Source organism: Pleurodeles waltl, chromosome 5 (assembly GCF_031143425.1).
Source record: "Pleurodeles waltl isolate 20211129_DDA chromosome 5, aPleWal1.hap1.20221129, whole genome shotgun sequence".
NCBI lineage: Eukaryota > Metazoa > Chordata > Amphibia > Caudata > Salamandridae > Pleurodeles > Pleurodeles waltl.
In genome coordinates this window covers 68,410,465-68,425,929 of record NC_090444.1, presented here as the reverse complement: position 1 = coordinate 68,425,929, position 15,465 = coordinate 68,410,465, and the positions used below count along the sequence as shown (strand labels likewise).

The 15,465-nt window shown below is 45.9% G+C and overlaps 1 protein-coding gene across 2 annotated transcripts in view; it reads left to right on the top strand.

Moving 5' to 3' along the window:
- LOC138295349 (uridine-cytidine kinase-like 1) overlaps positions 1-8,421 on the top strand; it is a 224,947-nt gene extending 216,526 nt beyond the window's left edge. For both annotated transcript variants that reach the window (XM_069233582.1, XM_069233583.1), the window contains exon 15: positions 217-8,421. In XM_069233582.1, the coding sequence (XP_069089683.1) occupies positions 217-296 (80 nt within the window). In that variant the 3' untranslated portion in view covers positions 297-8,421. The remainder of the gene's footprint in view (positions 1-216) is intronic.
- Positions 8,422-15,465: the final 7,044 nt, after the last annotated feature.

The following is a 15,465-nucleotide window of genomic DNA, read 5'->3' as shown; positions in this document are numbered from 1 at the left end:
ACCTGAAACTTATGTGGCAGAGGTTCTGAAGGAAATGAAGGCTACTACTGTGTGCGAACCAATGTATGGAGGCTCTGGATTATCAAAGAACCTAAAAGGAATATATACCTTTATGTGCTTTTGTGTGCTCTCTCTTGAGAGCGTTTTATAGTAGTGTGTTGTTATAGTGAGTTAAACATGCCTTCAACTGTCTCCTGTATTCTGTTCTCTGCATAGGTAATTTTGGGGACCGTTTTTTTGGCACAGATGCCCCCTCGGACTGGTACGAGAGTGATGAAAATGGAATGGACTGCTAAATCCATGCGTTGACATATTCCTATTCTTCGTCGGCATCCTACAGTCCTGCCAGGGAACCATCGAATGTAGATGGAAAGTCGACCGTTGCCAAGCTTCTTCATTACTCCAGCCTTGCTGCAGTCAGACGGACACATGCACCGCTTGAGCCTTTCAACCCTCCTGCTAACCTTTATGGAAGGAAGACCGTCTCAGCGATATTGCAGTCTCGCCTGGAAAATACTTTAGCCATTTATTTATTGTTTTTGTTAACTTATTTCCACTTTCGCCATTCCTTCCCTCCGTGCCAAGTGTCCACTGATGTTATTTTTCACAAATGGCATCTATACCTCTAAATGCCTTGTGGGCATAGACATGTAATGCTAAAAGCTGACTGCAAACTAAAAATGCAAGTAATGGTAATCACAAACAGATGTTCATCCACTCTTCCTTCTTTAACTTAGACTGTAGGGGTGCAGTTAGAGATCACCCCGACAGATCAATAGAATACCAGATTATGCCTGATTCACTGGGCCTGTTATCACTCACTAACCACATGTGGGGAATGTGTGGAAGCAGCCACTCCACAGTGTTTTCCAGGTGTAAATACAGTAGAATTTGAATATTTCCCAATTATTTGCAGTGACTTCAAGAAACAACTTGCCCTTGATGAATTACGTGCATTGGACCTGCTCCCAATTATATTTTGGCTTCAAGTAATGAAGCGCCTTCTGTTTTGTAAAATTATATCCTGTTAGTCTGTTACAGTGTTCAACTGATAACAAAATGAAATCCGTTTCCAGTGTTTATGATGTGCCTGTTTTTGAGGAAGATTTATGATGAACTAGAAGACAGTCCTGAGTCTACCAAGTGCTCCTGACTTAGAGGTTCTCTGCCTTAGCTGAAAGACACAAACCTCCTTGCAACTCTGACAGTGTCGTAGGACAGAGGAGCAAAATGTTAGGGGGAAAACATTAAATAAGAAGGAAAATTAAATAAAACAGTCCTGCGCACATATTCTACAAGCATGACAGACTAATCAGAAACTGAATCAAAATATACTTTGTATGTATTAGTTTCCTTTTTGATTAAGATGAGTGTTTCAGGGACTGAAATTAAGTTTTAAATCATGCAGACATAAATTGTCCTAATATCACCGATCTCTCCTGGCAGTGCCTCCAGCTTCTCAATCACCCCATCTATCTCTATGCAGTTTAATGCACTGCCTGCTCTGAGTAATTGTGACTCATTTCTACATGAAACAAAATTATCCTCTTACCTGCAGCAGGGTACGCTACACAATGTGTACTTTGCACTTTTGCAGGTCTGCACAGTGTTCTTCCCTAACTAGACCTCAGACGTGCAGCACTTCATGCGCAGGTAGATGGGGAGGCAGCCCAGCAGTAGTTCATGAAAACATAGACCTCACAGATACAGCTACCAGGTCCACGGCCTCCGGTGTTTTGATGCATGTGCATGCACGGCTCTGATGTTCTGATCTGAATCCCTAACCTGCTGTTTGATGGAAAGAATGGGCACTCCTCATGCGATGGGATTCCCCACAGTAAACTTCAATAGTTCAAGTGTCACCTCATTGAGGCTTCAGGTATCAGAACTAGGTAATGGGTGATAACCTGTAGTTGTTATTTATTAATTTGTTATTTTTGTGTTTCTCTGTAACAAGAGCTTGTTCTTTCCTTGAAGTGTGCAGTGGGAGTATATGTTGCATTCTGAAGCGCCTCCAGAGAATTCTCTCATCAGGTTCCAGTAGTTGAATTTACAATTGTGAGCTTGTGTGTTTGATGCAGTTGCCTGAAGGATGGTTACTACCAGCCATCTCTGCCTATGTATTGTGATGTATGTGGGACACAGTCTTGTGGCATCCACCTTGGGGTATTGGGTAGGAAGTAAATGAAGATCACTTGAGGTAGACAAATAAGGTAGCTTTGTAATGTCTGATGGCAATCCCAGCTGTATTTTGTGCTAGATTACATTTTTACCAAGTGGATTCCTGGTCTGTGTTGCCGGTTAGCAAGTGATGCTTGTTATCATATATGATGAGTCATAAATGAATTCTTGTGTTGTGTAGTCCTGTGAGAGATGTTCTTTTTAAGTTGTTAGGAGGGAATGGATGTTACTCCCGATCAGGACATTAATAATGAGTTAAATTACCATTTGTATAAACTAAACATAAACATTAGTGTTGTCTCCTGCATTGGATCTTCCATAGATTCACATGGTTTAAATGACTATCCGCCATCAGGCAGGCATTGTCCAGGAAGATGCACACATCTGCTTGACAAGATGTAAACTTCAATTAATATTAGAGTGTTTGTAGCCCATGCACATTACATGGGTCTGCAGGGCAGCCAGTGAGGTGGAAAGGCGTAGAACGTTGACGGGTATGTAAGTATGGGTGCTGTTGCAGCTTGTGCCAGACAGTAGAATTTCACAGTATTTTTTTTCTCCTTGAGAGTTTTCCAACACTCAGTTGCAGACTTTCTAGCTGTCCCGCAGCAATTTCTCGACTGCTGAATCACAAGAAAGCTTTTTTTTAATTGCATTTTCTCCAATCGAAATATTGTAACTATGGTTTACTTATTGTGGTGGCTTACATTTGCAATGCATTCACTGCTTGTCCCCTGAATTTTTTTACCCAAGAATGTGATGCTTGCCAGTCTCATTTAGCAAAACCCTTGAAGGGTATAAAGAGGAAGTTGGCTTTGGCACTCATTTTAACTTTATTCGATTTTTTTATTTTTTTAAGACAATCGCAAAAGTTTACACAGTAAAAATTATACATACAAATATAAAAAGTCTAACACACAGCAACTGCATACACTAAAATGCAAGTTCAACGCACATGTAAACATCATAAAAAGCACACCCGTGCCAACACAACATAAAAGTTTTCAATGCACCTAGAGGATCCCAGATAAAACAAACAAGACATAAAGCACCAAATAGTAAGGAACTTTAGCAATTGCAAAAACCAAAAGTCTGGTCTCACTTGGCTGAAATTCAAAGGCAAAAGAACTGGCCTGGTGTACTTCTGACAGAGACTATTACGTTTTGGGCATATCGTGAATATGTGAAAGGCATCAGGAGAGGAAACCTCATCGCAAGAGCATGCCTGTAAGTGTAAGTTCGATACTTTAGACCAAGACCCCTTAGGCAACAGCAGTTGATAAAACAAATTAAATACAAAAAGATCTAGAAGGAGCTGTAGACCCTCGGCTGTGCGTGACATTAAAACGGTGTCATCCGTGTATAAACCAACAGGCAGACGGTGACCACCCACTCTCGGAACATCCACTCCTTTGGTCCAGTAGAACCCGTTCCAAACCGTAAATATAAAGAGTGAAGAGAAAGGAGGCGCGGATGCACCTCTAACGCACCCCTCTCATCCGATTAAAGGGCGGGGTTCATTCCCCATTCACACCATATCATACAGAAGCAGTTAGGTCCTCATGGAGTCTGCACAAGATGGAGATCGGGACCACCTCAACCCCCATGGACCCAGGCATGGCCCAGAGCTTTGATTTATTAAATCTGTCGAAGGCCGAGCTTAGGTCCATAAAGGCCAGGTGAACAGCCCTCTCCTTTGCCCTGGTATACTGCATGATCAACATATGCAAATCCATTGTCTGGTCCACCCTGTCCTGAACCCACATTGTGCTTCAGACAAAACATTCTTATCTTTAGCCCAGGTGGTAAAGCTATCCAACAGAACCCTCCCCCACAGGTGGGGCCAGTCTTGTTCCCCCCCTTTGAAGATCAGAACAATGATCGATTGTTTCCAACTAGGGGGAAGTGGCGCAGTGATGGCTGCATTAAAATGCTGAACAATAGGGGGCCCAGAGGTCAACTTCAGACTTCAACAAGTCCCCTGGAATGTCATCAGGGTCCAGGACCTTGGGGTCTTGTGATAGCTTTGCTGGCTTCCTCCCACTGAAAACAAAGTCTAGTTGCCTCTTGCGCTTCAGGCAACGGGGCTTCACTATACTCGAGATCGTACATGGCCCCAAAGTGATCAAGCAGGCCCGATAATCAGGGCCTTCACGCTGACTTGGTTTGGGGAGAAGCGGGGTGGTTCACCTCCCTCCAAAACTTCGCACTGTCCCGTAGAGTGCAGGTCTCCAACAGCTTGTCCCATAACTCCCTTTTGGCACTCAAGTAAGTAGCCTCATCGGTGGGGGGTGGAGCTGCCAGAACTGATCTCCTTCCTTCTGCACCAGTAAAGGGAATGGAACGGTGAATGTTTCGGAACACTGTAGCCTGTTTTGTAGAAACCACGTCTCTCCCTTCTAATGCACCCTGGCCCTTTTCATATGTACCTCTTGTGTACCACTTTCTCATCAATGGGGCACATTTTCACAGCATTGTCGCTGACCAGGTAATCATTAACAATTCTTTCACTGACTGGGCCGATGTTTGCGATATGTTATCTTCAACAACTAGCACACCGCCACAGGCAACTGCCTCCTTGATGAACGAAGCATCAATTTTGCCCGTAGGTGGGATGATCCACCAGTGGGAAATGTCGCCAATGACAACTTTGCTTTCTTCAGCTTTAGCTTTCAGAGAGTTAAACCATCACCTATCAGTCTAATTGTATGGCTTTCTCATGTATGCTTCCAGCATAACCGCCCCAGCAGACTTGACAAGAAGAACGTGAGGATGGTTGTGTTACAGTATTGTCAAATCTTGGACTCCTGGACCCCTAGTTCTTCTTTCAGATGAAACTGCCATATTTCCTACTCTTTATTTTGGGCCTCCACTATGTCTCAGTCTGAGTGCATTTCATTGCCATATCAAGGCACGACTGAGATCCAAGGTCTATCTCTGTTCTCTTGGTAATCAGCAAATTATTGAGGCCTAGTTTATATGCCATTAGCAAAAACAGCAACTGCTTCGAAGGTCATCACGGCTGTTTCTGGGATCATGAATCAACCTTTTAAGCCTCTTCACTAGACAAAAAGGTGCCCCACAAAATAGCTTTCCTAAAAGCCAGCATTTTGATAAAGCAAATGAGTGAAGTGCAGTGCTACTTCTTCAAGAAACCTTAAGGTCCTCTTCAAGATAAGGAAATTCTAAGAATTGATTCCAAATTAATTTAAAAAAAGTTCTCAAGAGTTTGCACTGTAATTATTTCTTGATCTTTCTTAACATTTGTGCATCTGAAAAATGCTTCCGTTCAATGTGTGTGAGAAGATGTCTCCGGTTCTACATGAATGTAACTGCCTTACGACATCACGCAGCTGTTTCTCTCTTTCGGCCACTTCAGCAAGAGGAATTCAGCTTCTAAACCAACAATCCCTTGTTTGACGTCTGCTGGTATAGCCTGGGCAGCCACTTCCACAAAATGCATCCGCCCGTCCTGTGTGGGATCAGCACTACAAGAGCACTCTCTGCAGGGCGGGATGTGAGCAGAGGAGCTAACGGAGAAGTATGGCCCTTTTAAGAAACCTTGCTCGAGTATCCACAAGAGCAAGCAGTGCTCAGGAACTTGTTCAACAAAATTATTTTCACTTCCTCCTGCCCATTTTCCCCCATACTTTTGCTGATCTCAGTTCAATTCAAGTAAATGTGTGAGGGGTCCAGTCCTCAATGAAAAGTTGCTTAATTGTAACTTAAGTTTTCCAGTGTTTGGAGTCTCATAAAATTTTTCTAGCTCCTACACTTGCTATGAAATAGTCAGAGGTAAGTGGCCTCTAGATAAGGAGGAGTTCTAAGCCTCTTCCCCTCATATCAGGCAGTGTAGGCGCGATAAATAAGGTGGATGGGTCACAAAGTCTACACTGCACGATGCCTGCAGGTTTGAATACTTCTGTGCATTACGTTTTACTTGTGGCAACGAGCAATATGGGGAATGTTCCACGCCTACTGTTATAAGCAAGATACCAGCACTGGAGAGCTAATAATGTTGTCTTCAGCCTTTTAGAATGTTACCCTTTAACAATTTGAGAGTGTAGTTCTCTACATTCTGTGCTTGAGGGTATGAGGATCAGGTTTGTAAATTGGTGATTGAACTCCTCAGTTGATCCCTCTGATCTTAGGGTTTAAAAGTGGTTGGATATCCACATGTGAATGCATTTGATGCAACCTCTGGCCATCAGGCTTCAAGTTTGCTCTTCACAAGCCTCTGAGGTAGATACATAAATAGAACCTGGACTGAGTGGGCCATATATTCACTATTAGAGCTCTCTCCTGGGAGTGCAATGTGTCTATGACATGTTGCGTGGATCTGTAGGCAAAGGTTGCATGATTTGGTCTAGTTCGCGTTCCAGGTTGGTGCTAAATTCAGCAGTCTGATACTCAGTTACAGGCTCGCCCACTTCCTTGAAGACAACTCCATCCTAGACCCCTCTCAATCCGGACCCAGAGAGTCCGACTCTCCCCTTTCCGCTCCAAAGCCACCAACCTCATCTGCGGCGTCCCCCAAGGCTCATCCCTCAGCCCTACGTTGTTCACTGTCTACATGGCCCCCCTCGCTAAACTGGCCCGCCAACATCACCTCAGCATCCTCTCCTACGCCGACGACACCCAGCTCGTCCTCTACCTGACCAAAGACCCACTCACCGCCAAAACCAACCTCCACGAGGGACTAAAAGCCATTGCCGAGTGGATGAACGACAGCCGCCTGAAGCTCAACTCCGACAAGACGGAAGTCCTCATCCTCGGGCGCACCCCTTCGGCCTGGAACGACTCCTGGTGGCCCACTGACTTCAGACCCCCACCCACCCCAGCCAGCCACGCAAGAAACCTCGGCTTCATCCTGGACTCCGCCCTCACCATGTCCAAACAGGTCAGCGCTGTCTCCTCTTCCTGCTTCAACACCCTTCGAATGCTCCGCAGAATTTTCAAGTGGATCCCAACAGGAACCAGAAAGACGGTGACCCAAGCCCTCGTCAGTAGCAGACTTGACTACGGCAACGCACTCTACACAGGCATCCCAACAAAAGACATCAAACGACTCCAACGTATCCAAAATGCATCCGCCCGCCTGATCCCCGACATACCCCGCCGATGTCACATCTCCCCTCACCTGAAGGACCTCCACTGGCTCCCCGTGGACAAGAGGATCACCTTTAAACTCCTCATCCACGCTCACAAGGCTCTACACAACACCGGACCTACCTACCTCAACTCCAGACTCAACTTTTACGCCCCCACTCGTCAACTCCGCTCTGCCAATCTCGCCCTCGCCATCGTCCCCAGGATCCAGCGCAAGACCTCCGGCGGCAGATCCTTCTCCTTCCTCGCCGCCAAAACCTGGAACTCTCTTCCCACCTCACTACGCCAGACCCAGGACCTCCTCACCTTCAGGAGACTCCTCAAGACCTGGCTTTTCGACCGCTAACAGCTCACCCACCCCACCCCCCCCCAGCGCCTCGAAACCCTGACGGGTACATAGTGCGCTATATAAATGAAATGATTGATTGATTGATTGATTGCTGTGTTATGTCAGTCCCAAGGTTTGTGCTGGAGAGCAGTATAGACCAGCACTACTGCCAAAGATCCATAACCTAAACCAAACTGTATTCTGTTGTCTGAAAGAATTGTGGTTGTAAGCGCTGTACTGTGTGCAAGCCTATATGAATCAGAAGTATTGTACTCCTCTGTGCTGTCCCTCAAGTCTGATATCTACTTCTAGAGGAGAAAATAAAATATTTCCCAAGTTAAAAACGTATTGGTCATGCACTAAAGTGAATCACATCGTATGGTGTATCTCAAATGTGGTCAGGAAATACTTGTATGTATTAAAGACTAGAAAATGACTTGTTGCACTCTAACAGACTTTGAGTTAAGTACTTGAAAAGCATTTGTTGGTATGCTGAATGCAGTGCTCAGTCATGGCACGTCACGCGTCAGTCCCTACCAGGCATTTTAGTTATTGGTGACATTTCTTAAGGAGGGTTTAGTGTCTTTTTCATTGATATCCATGACTAGAAAAGTTACTGTAACTTTGTGTGCACAGGTTGCTAATCAGACTCTTCAGGACAGAAAGCATTTGTTACATTTCCTTTATCCCAGTGACGTGTGATGGGGTGCTTTCCACTGGTATGACTTTTCTTTCTGTACTGTTTAGTGGCCTGTGCCATCAGGAGAATTGTTTTACAGGGTAATAAATGTGTGCAAAGAGTTGGTCTGTTTCACGTTTATTCACGGAGGGGTTCCTGGGGGTGGCGTAAAGCACAGACAACAGTTGGGGTCGCAGGAGTTCCAATAATGGGACATTGCACACTGAGCTCTGCATCGCTGCCCCTGGTTTGGGAATAGTGTGACATGCAGGAAGTTCATCTCCACATTGATGCTTCTGCTTGGCGCTGGCTGTCAGTGACCATGTGAACTCTTGGCCTGGGTATATCGTGATGAGGAAGAAGTTGATTGCACAGAGACTTGTGCTAGGAGTTACCTGAATGACCCCTTGCACTTTGGGGTGGATAGAAGTACATTATTTGAGCAGGCAGGTAGGAACACCCACATAAAGCAAAACAGACACCAGAAGTCGAGACTACAAACAAGTAACCTGACTGAATCCCTTTCTTTGCCCCTAAAACCTTCATGGTTATGTATTTAGCTTGTGATTATTTTGGACTTCCTGGCAGATGTTAGCATGTGTATTTATGTACTTCTATAGCACAAACCAAGAGGAAACTCAGCAGAGCGACGGCCAGATCAGAGGGAATGAAGCAATCTACGGATGGCTGAAGGTTTAGCTCTGTGCTGACAGCAGAAGTGGGCTATAACTGCATTGTGATATGTTCTTAAAAGGGTGTCTTCAGCTGTTTCCTAAATTGCAGTGAGGATTGGGTGGTCCTTATGGATACAGGGGTGTATTTCCAGATCATGGCTGCATTGATGGAAGGCCTTTTGCCTTGTTTTTTCTGTTGTACTTCTGCACCTGCATTCTGATGGTGTCCTGTCTGCCCAGATCCTCGAGATGGTGACCATGGTCAGGTAGGCGGAGTAGCTTTGTTGATCTACAGCTGGGTTTGAAGATGCTAAGGGCTGGCAAGGGGAGTCCCATCAGGGTAGGGACTATTGTGGTCATGTTTCTTCAGGCCCTTGAGGAGATGTTCTGCGGCTGCAGGATACTGTTCAGGGAGCAAGGAATGTAAGGAAAAACCTGGATTAGACAGGCTACTCGCAGGGGCCTGGCTCACTTGATGGCTCTGTTAGCAGGAGGTATGTGAGTTTAAGTCTGAGTTTTGTCAGGATAGTGTAAGAGTGAGCTGGGTACTGGGTACTGATTTCTTACCTTGTTTGTGCTCAAAGTGGTAGCAATAGAGGGAGGAGTTTTGACACTGACCGGTCCCAAACAAATAACACCCTTGTCTACCCTTAGCTGGAGATACCCTGCGGAGTCGGCTCAAGTAGGGGAAGACGCAAGAAGTTTCAGGTAGGAACCATGATGTAACTTCCTGCCGAGCTCGATGTTGGGAAATTCAGTGATGCGATTTCCTTTAGAGGTGGCTGCTGGGACCTGTAGTTATGTCACTTCCTTTAAAGATGGATACTGGAAGCTGCAGTTATGTCACTTCCTTCAAAGATGGATACTGGAAGCTGCAGTTATGTCACTTCCTTTAAAGATGGATACTGGAAGCTGCAGTTATGTCACTTCCTTTAGAGCTGGATGCTGACAATTGAGGTACACTTGTCCGATTTCTTCTTTAAAGCTTTTTTTTCCCCAGCAAACCAGTTATCTAGCTTTCTGTAGAGGTGGATGCTAAGAAATGCATCACTTTCTATAGAGAAGGATGCTGGGGAATGAGATGAGTTTTCTCCTTTTAACGCTCACATTACTTACCGTTAGTCTTCATTACTCACATCCAGCGCTTTCTTGGCACAGTCCTAAGCGATGGGGTTTGCTCGCCCACCCATGTCAAGCATCTAGCAAGCACAATCAGGAACTCGGAGCCCATGGTGAAACCGTGAGCCGTGCTCCTCACCACGCACTACCTGAAACTAGGAAGCCCCAGAAGTGAAACCGCCAGTGCACCAGCCACCCAAAGGGGGGATGTGACCACAGAGAGAGGGATGTGGGGTAATCAAGAATAAATACCAGTAAGTAACCTGGGCATTACCTCCATGTTCACTCTGCCTCATCACAGTTGTAAATGAAGAGGAATGTACCATGACTCAACAAGTGCTGTCTAAACACACCACACAGATAGACATGTGTGTCACTCCAACTGCCTTACTATTATGGACAAAGTCCACAGCCTCGAACCATTTCCACAACAATAAATCAAACTAACAGCATGAAATGTCCCAGCACTCAACTCTGCTTCAACCCCCGGGGCTGTTGAGGTGATATGTGACATAAGTGTTAGGCGTAGCCCATGTGGCAGCCCCACAAATGCCAGTCAGGGGGACCTTGTCACATTCTGCCCAAGAAGACGCCGTCCCTCTTGTCTAGAAGAGGAACCACAGTAGCAGAATAGGTCAGGCAATGGGGGAACATATTTTCCAACTAGTAGCTATTGTAGGTTTATCCCCCATGTCCCACAGACCAAAGGAAACAAACGAGGAATATGCTTTGATGGAGGATTCACATGAGCATGATATTCCCTCTCAGGCGGACCAGAATCGTGAGGATAGAAAGTTGCAAAAGGACATCTTGAGACGAGGGAAACCTGGACAAAACCTTAGGCCTGAAGAATGGTGAAGTCCTCTGCGCCAACGTCTCTAAAATGAACCTTGCGTAATCCCCTTTACAAAGAGGAAACCAAACTCCTCCAGTCACCTTGCGTCTGCGGTAGCTACTAAAAAGGTGCACACTGCAGCTAATTAAAAACCAAGAAGGAACTACCAGCCTCACTCGAGGCCTTGCCAAATCAAAACCATGAAAAATACAGGAATCCTAGTCCTCCATAGAAGAGAAGCGCAGGAACAATTGTCCTCCATAGAAAAGAGTCACCAATGGTCCACTGAACGCTGTAATCACAGCCCACTGAGCGGTCAACAGAGAAAGGCTCATGTTTGGTGTAGCTCTATCATTTAGGAACTCAACAATACGCAAAGGTTCATAATGCAATGGGAAAACCTCACAGGACTCAAAACAAGTGCAAAAATGGTTCCATTGCTGAGAGTAAGACTTAAGTGTGGAGGTTTGGAGGTTTTCTGGAAAGCTGCAATGCGCACCCCACACCCCCCGTCTTCAGCTGACATACCTAGAGGAATCCGATCATAGTGTTCTGATGGATACTTATAGCCACAGGTTCCTCCCAGTATATCCCCTAAGCTGCCAGACTGGATCAGGAGAGTTTTCCAACAGTGCTCCAGCACATTAATAGGTGGTGTCATGCAGCTCCACATGGACTCAGTTACCCCCGACCCCTGGTCCTCCGAAGTGATGGAGCAGAGATGCGTATAAGCTCCTCCCCTTCGCACTGAGGTCAGTTCCTTTCTTGCTGCTCCTTCCGATGCAGTTCCTGAGTTCCACTCTCAATTTTTGTCTGTCTTCAGTTGCTTTTGAAATTCCACAGACAGTCTTCTAAAGAAAGATGTCTACTGTGAAAATGGCAGGCTTTAAACCATGCTGATGCTTTAAACCATGCTGAGCCTTTAAACCTTGCAAGCAGATGTTGGTCACAAACTCCTACAAGATGTGTCTTTGGTGCCTGGGCTTCAGTCACAACTCCAAGACATATGACCAATGCATTCTAATGCACCAAATGGCAATCCAGGCCTTGGTGGCGAAGCTGTCCTTCATTGAGCATAAAAAATAGCTGCGGACATTGCACACGTCTTGTGACCAGTCCAAGTCCCAGCGGCAGTCCCAGTCATGAGGCCGTACCTGCAACCACTCCACTTCCTGTTGAAAATCTTCGGGTAAGTCAAAGTCCAAATGCAGGCACAAGAAAATGTATAAGGACTCAACCTTATCCTGTGATTTAGGTTCCAAAGGGAAGGCACAAGGACATCAAGACCTAAGCCAAGGTCCTTTGAGGTTTCTGATAATGGAAGTGATGCACCTCAACTAGTTCCAATCTGCATCGAGTTTCCTGGGCCATTGTTGACCCTGCAGCACAGTCTTTCAAGGAAGCCATGCTGCAAATCTTTAGTGTGCTTAGAGCTCCCTCTGGTGCCTTCGGGCCCCATGGAACCACAGGGATCTCCAGTTTGGTTACAGTCACTTAATCTGAGGTAGTTTGCCCCCATAATGATGCCGGTACAAGCTTCAACACCGGCCCCTTGGAACACGTTAGTTTCCACTGCACCAAAAGGTGGTTCCACTGGTGATGCTTATAAACCAGTGTGATGCTGATGTGAGAGCCCAACAGACATCAGCCTGAGCTCGCCCAATGTTGTACTATTAAAGAATTAAAGCACAACCAGTTATCTCACTACCGGGTTCTAATTCAGCACCACCATCAGCAGAGGCTCTGTTCTTTTTCACTCTGATGTGGATCCGGTACCAGATCAGGGAGCACCCCGGGATCCTGTTGAATGGGATGGGGGATGGTTCCTCTCACTATGCTGATGAGCTCGCCACATAAGCCACCAACAGAGGAACGTGACTCTGCAGCGGTCTTTCAGAGGGCACTGAGGTACCATAATTGCAGGTGCCCTCCACTAAGACAAATGTTCTGACTGAGATTGTCCAACCCATGCTGGCAGCACAGGAACTCTGGCTCTCATTCAGTGACACCCTCATGGATCCTTTAATGGCTACATTGGCAAAACAATTTTCTTGTTTGCCTGTTAGTTGAGAAGTAGCCAGGCTTCACAGACCTGCACCTGGGGATCAGGATTTCCTCACCAAGCAGCCTACTTCAGGAAGCCTTATTGTATAGGTTTTGACCTCTAAGGCTAATCCTAACTCATTTCCAGCCAATACCACAGAGAAAAAATAGATTGATAACTTTGATAAATGAATGTTTTCTTCTGCTAGTTTCCACTACAGCCCATAAACGCAGTCTGCCTTTTGGGCCGATACACATGTGAGATCTTGCCAGTGGTCCTGGAAGGCTTGGATGCCTCCATGGCTCAGATAATAACCCACGATGTGGCAAAATAAGTTACTTGCGTAGGCCTGCACACCATCGACTGCCACTAGATTTTTCGTAGAGAAGGCATATTCTGCTCTAGAAAGGTTTAAACAGTAGAACCATAAAACACAAAAGGAGAGTACTGGGAGTGCTACTATCCCACACCACCTCCCAAGAGAAATCTATATAACCACTAAAGGTGTGGGATAGTTGGGGTTGAGGGTGGAGTTGGACCAGTGTTCCCTCAATTATCAATACCGGTTAGGTCGCGTTTCGTAAGAAAAGAAGAGGAGCATATGTGGAGAGTGTCTCTGGAACGGAAGGCTGTGTTAAATAAGGGGGGTGGGAGGAGTCCCCTTACGGACTAGGTGGTCTCACACACATAATAGTGGCTTGCTTCATCATTTGACCACCTAGCCCCACCCAAGTAAGATGGTACTACTTGGGCGGACTCAACCTCTTGGTTAAAAGAACAAGAGGGAGTGCTGAAATTAAACTGGCTGGATAAATCACAGGGATCCAGATAGGGTGGAAATAAAATTACCATACATGTCACCTATCTCAATTAGTTAAACTTTAATGGAGGTGCATGTTGGTAAGGTTAAGATCGGGGAAGGAGGCTCACTAGAGGATAATGTCTCTTAGAGTCTTAAAAAGGTATATGTATGACCAACATGTTTCTGCCCTCTCGAAGTGCTGGTAGGTCAGGGGCATTCGTCAGGGTCTTGGATCCCGGAGCACTATTAAACAGTAGAACCACAGCATGCCTCTTGGGGCTACAGAGTTAGTGCTGCAAAACAATTCCCTCATCAGTTTGCAACTTTCGGAGGATATTTGAAGGGATTAGCCTATGGACAGTGGCAGCCTACTCAGCCAGTGGTGCAGCAGACCACTCAGCCCTTTCAGTCCAAAGATGTTGCACAGGGCAGCAGGGACACCAGTCCTCCAACTCCTTATCTCACCCTACTACAGCTGCGAAACTGCTTTAGTTTGCCATCAACGGCTCACACTCAACAGGTGTGAGGCAGGTGTAATCATTTCCTCCCAGGTTGGTAACGCATCATGTCCAACAGGTGGGTCTTACAAATTGCTCAGAAGAGCTGCTGTCTGTTTTTAATTTGGTCCCCACCTGACCTTCCTCCAGAACGAATTTGAGGTGCATCTGTCCTACAGGAGGGCATGCACCCCTTATTCTCCAAGGTTGCCATTGAATGGGTTCCAGACTCGTAGACGGGCGAAAGCTGTTAATTCACACTATTTCCTCGATCCAATAAAAGAAATGGGACCGCCAACCTGTCCTGGATCTTTCGCCGCTAAATGCCCTCCAGGGAAGGACAACTTCAAAAATCCTCCCATTGACTCAGATTCTGTCTGCCTTGGACCTGGGAGACCGGAGATTTCTAAAAGTTTTGACTTTTTTGTTCCCTTGTTATACCCTGGTGGGATCTTAATTCAGTCCTCGCTTTCCTCGTGTGCACGCCGTCGAAGCCAATGCACAGCTGTCCACTGTGTCAGACAAAGTGGTATTTAAGACCAGGGTGGCCTTTTTGCCAAAAATCATGACTGGTTTTGATGTTGGGCAATCCATCACTCTCCCTAAGTTCTTTGCTGTGTATCACCTGTCAAAAGAGGAGGGACTTCCTCAACTGGAGCCCAAAAGAGCTTTAGCATGGATCGCACTAACGACAATGGGTGGATCAGTGCCTTGTGGGCCCCCCTGGGTCAAAGAAAGGTAAGGCAGTGCAGAAAAGGACTTTGCAAAAGTGCATACCCCATGCATCAAGATCTGCTCTTGAAGGAGCACTTAGCTTGTTCAGTCCTGCAGTATGTTTTGGTCTGAGCCATATGACAGACCCCCACCTTGAAAAGTACTGCTTTGGTGTCTATTATAAATGAGAGGAATCTGCAGTTAGAAGTATCCCTCAGAAGAACAAGTTACTTACCTTTTGGTAACACTCGTTCTGGTGATTACCGTCCCTTCTCCTCATTCTGTGGAAAAACACTTTTTTTTTAAATATAAAAAGGTTACAAATTAGAGATCTGCACACTAGTACCTCTGAATATTGTTGGGCTCCGAGTCTGATGGCTTGGACAGAGCTTAGAAAGATGCTGACATTGCTGTGCAGGGGTGGTGGCACGAGTACATCCACTGTCACTGCTGGCGTTACGAAGTTAACACAGAGCCACGCTA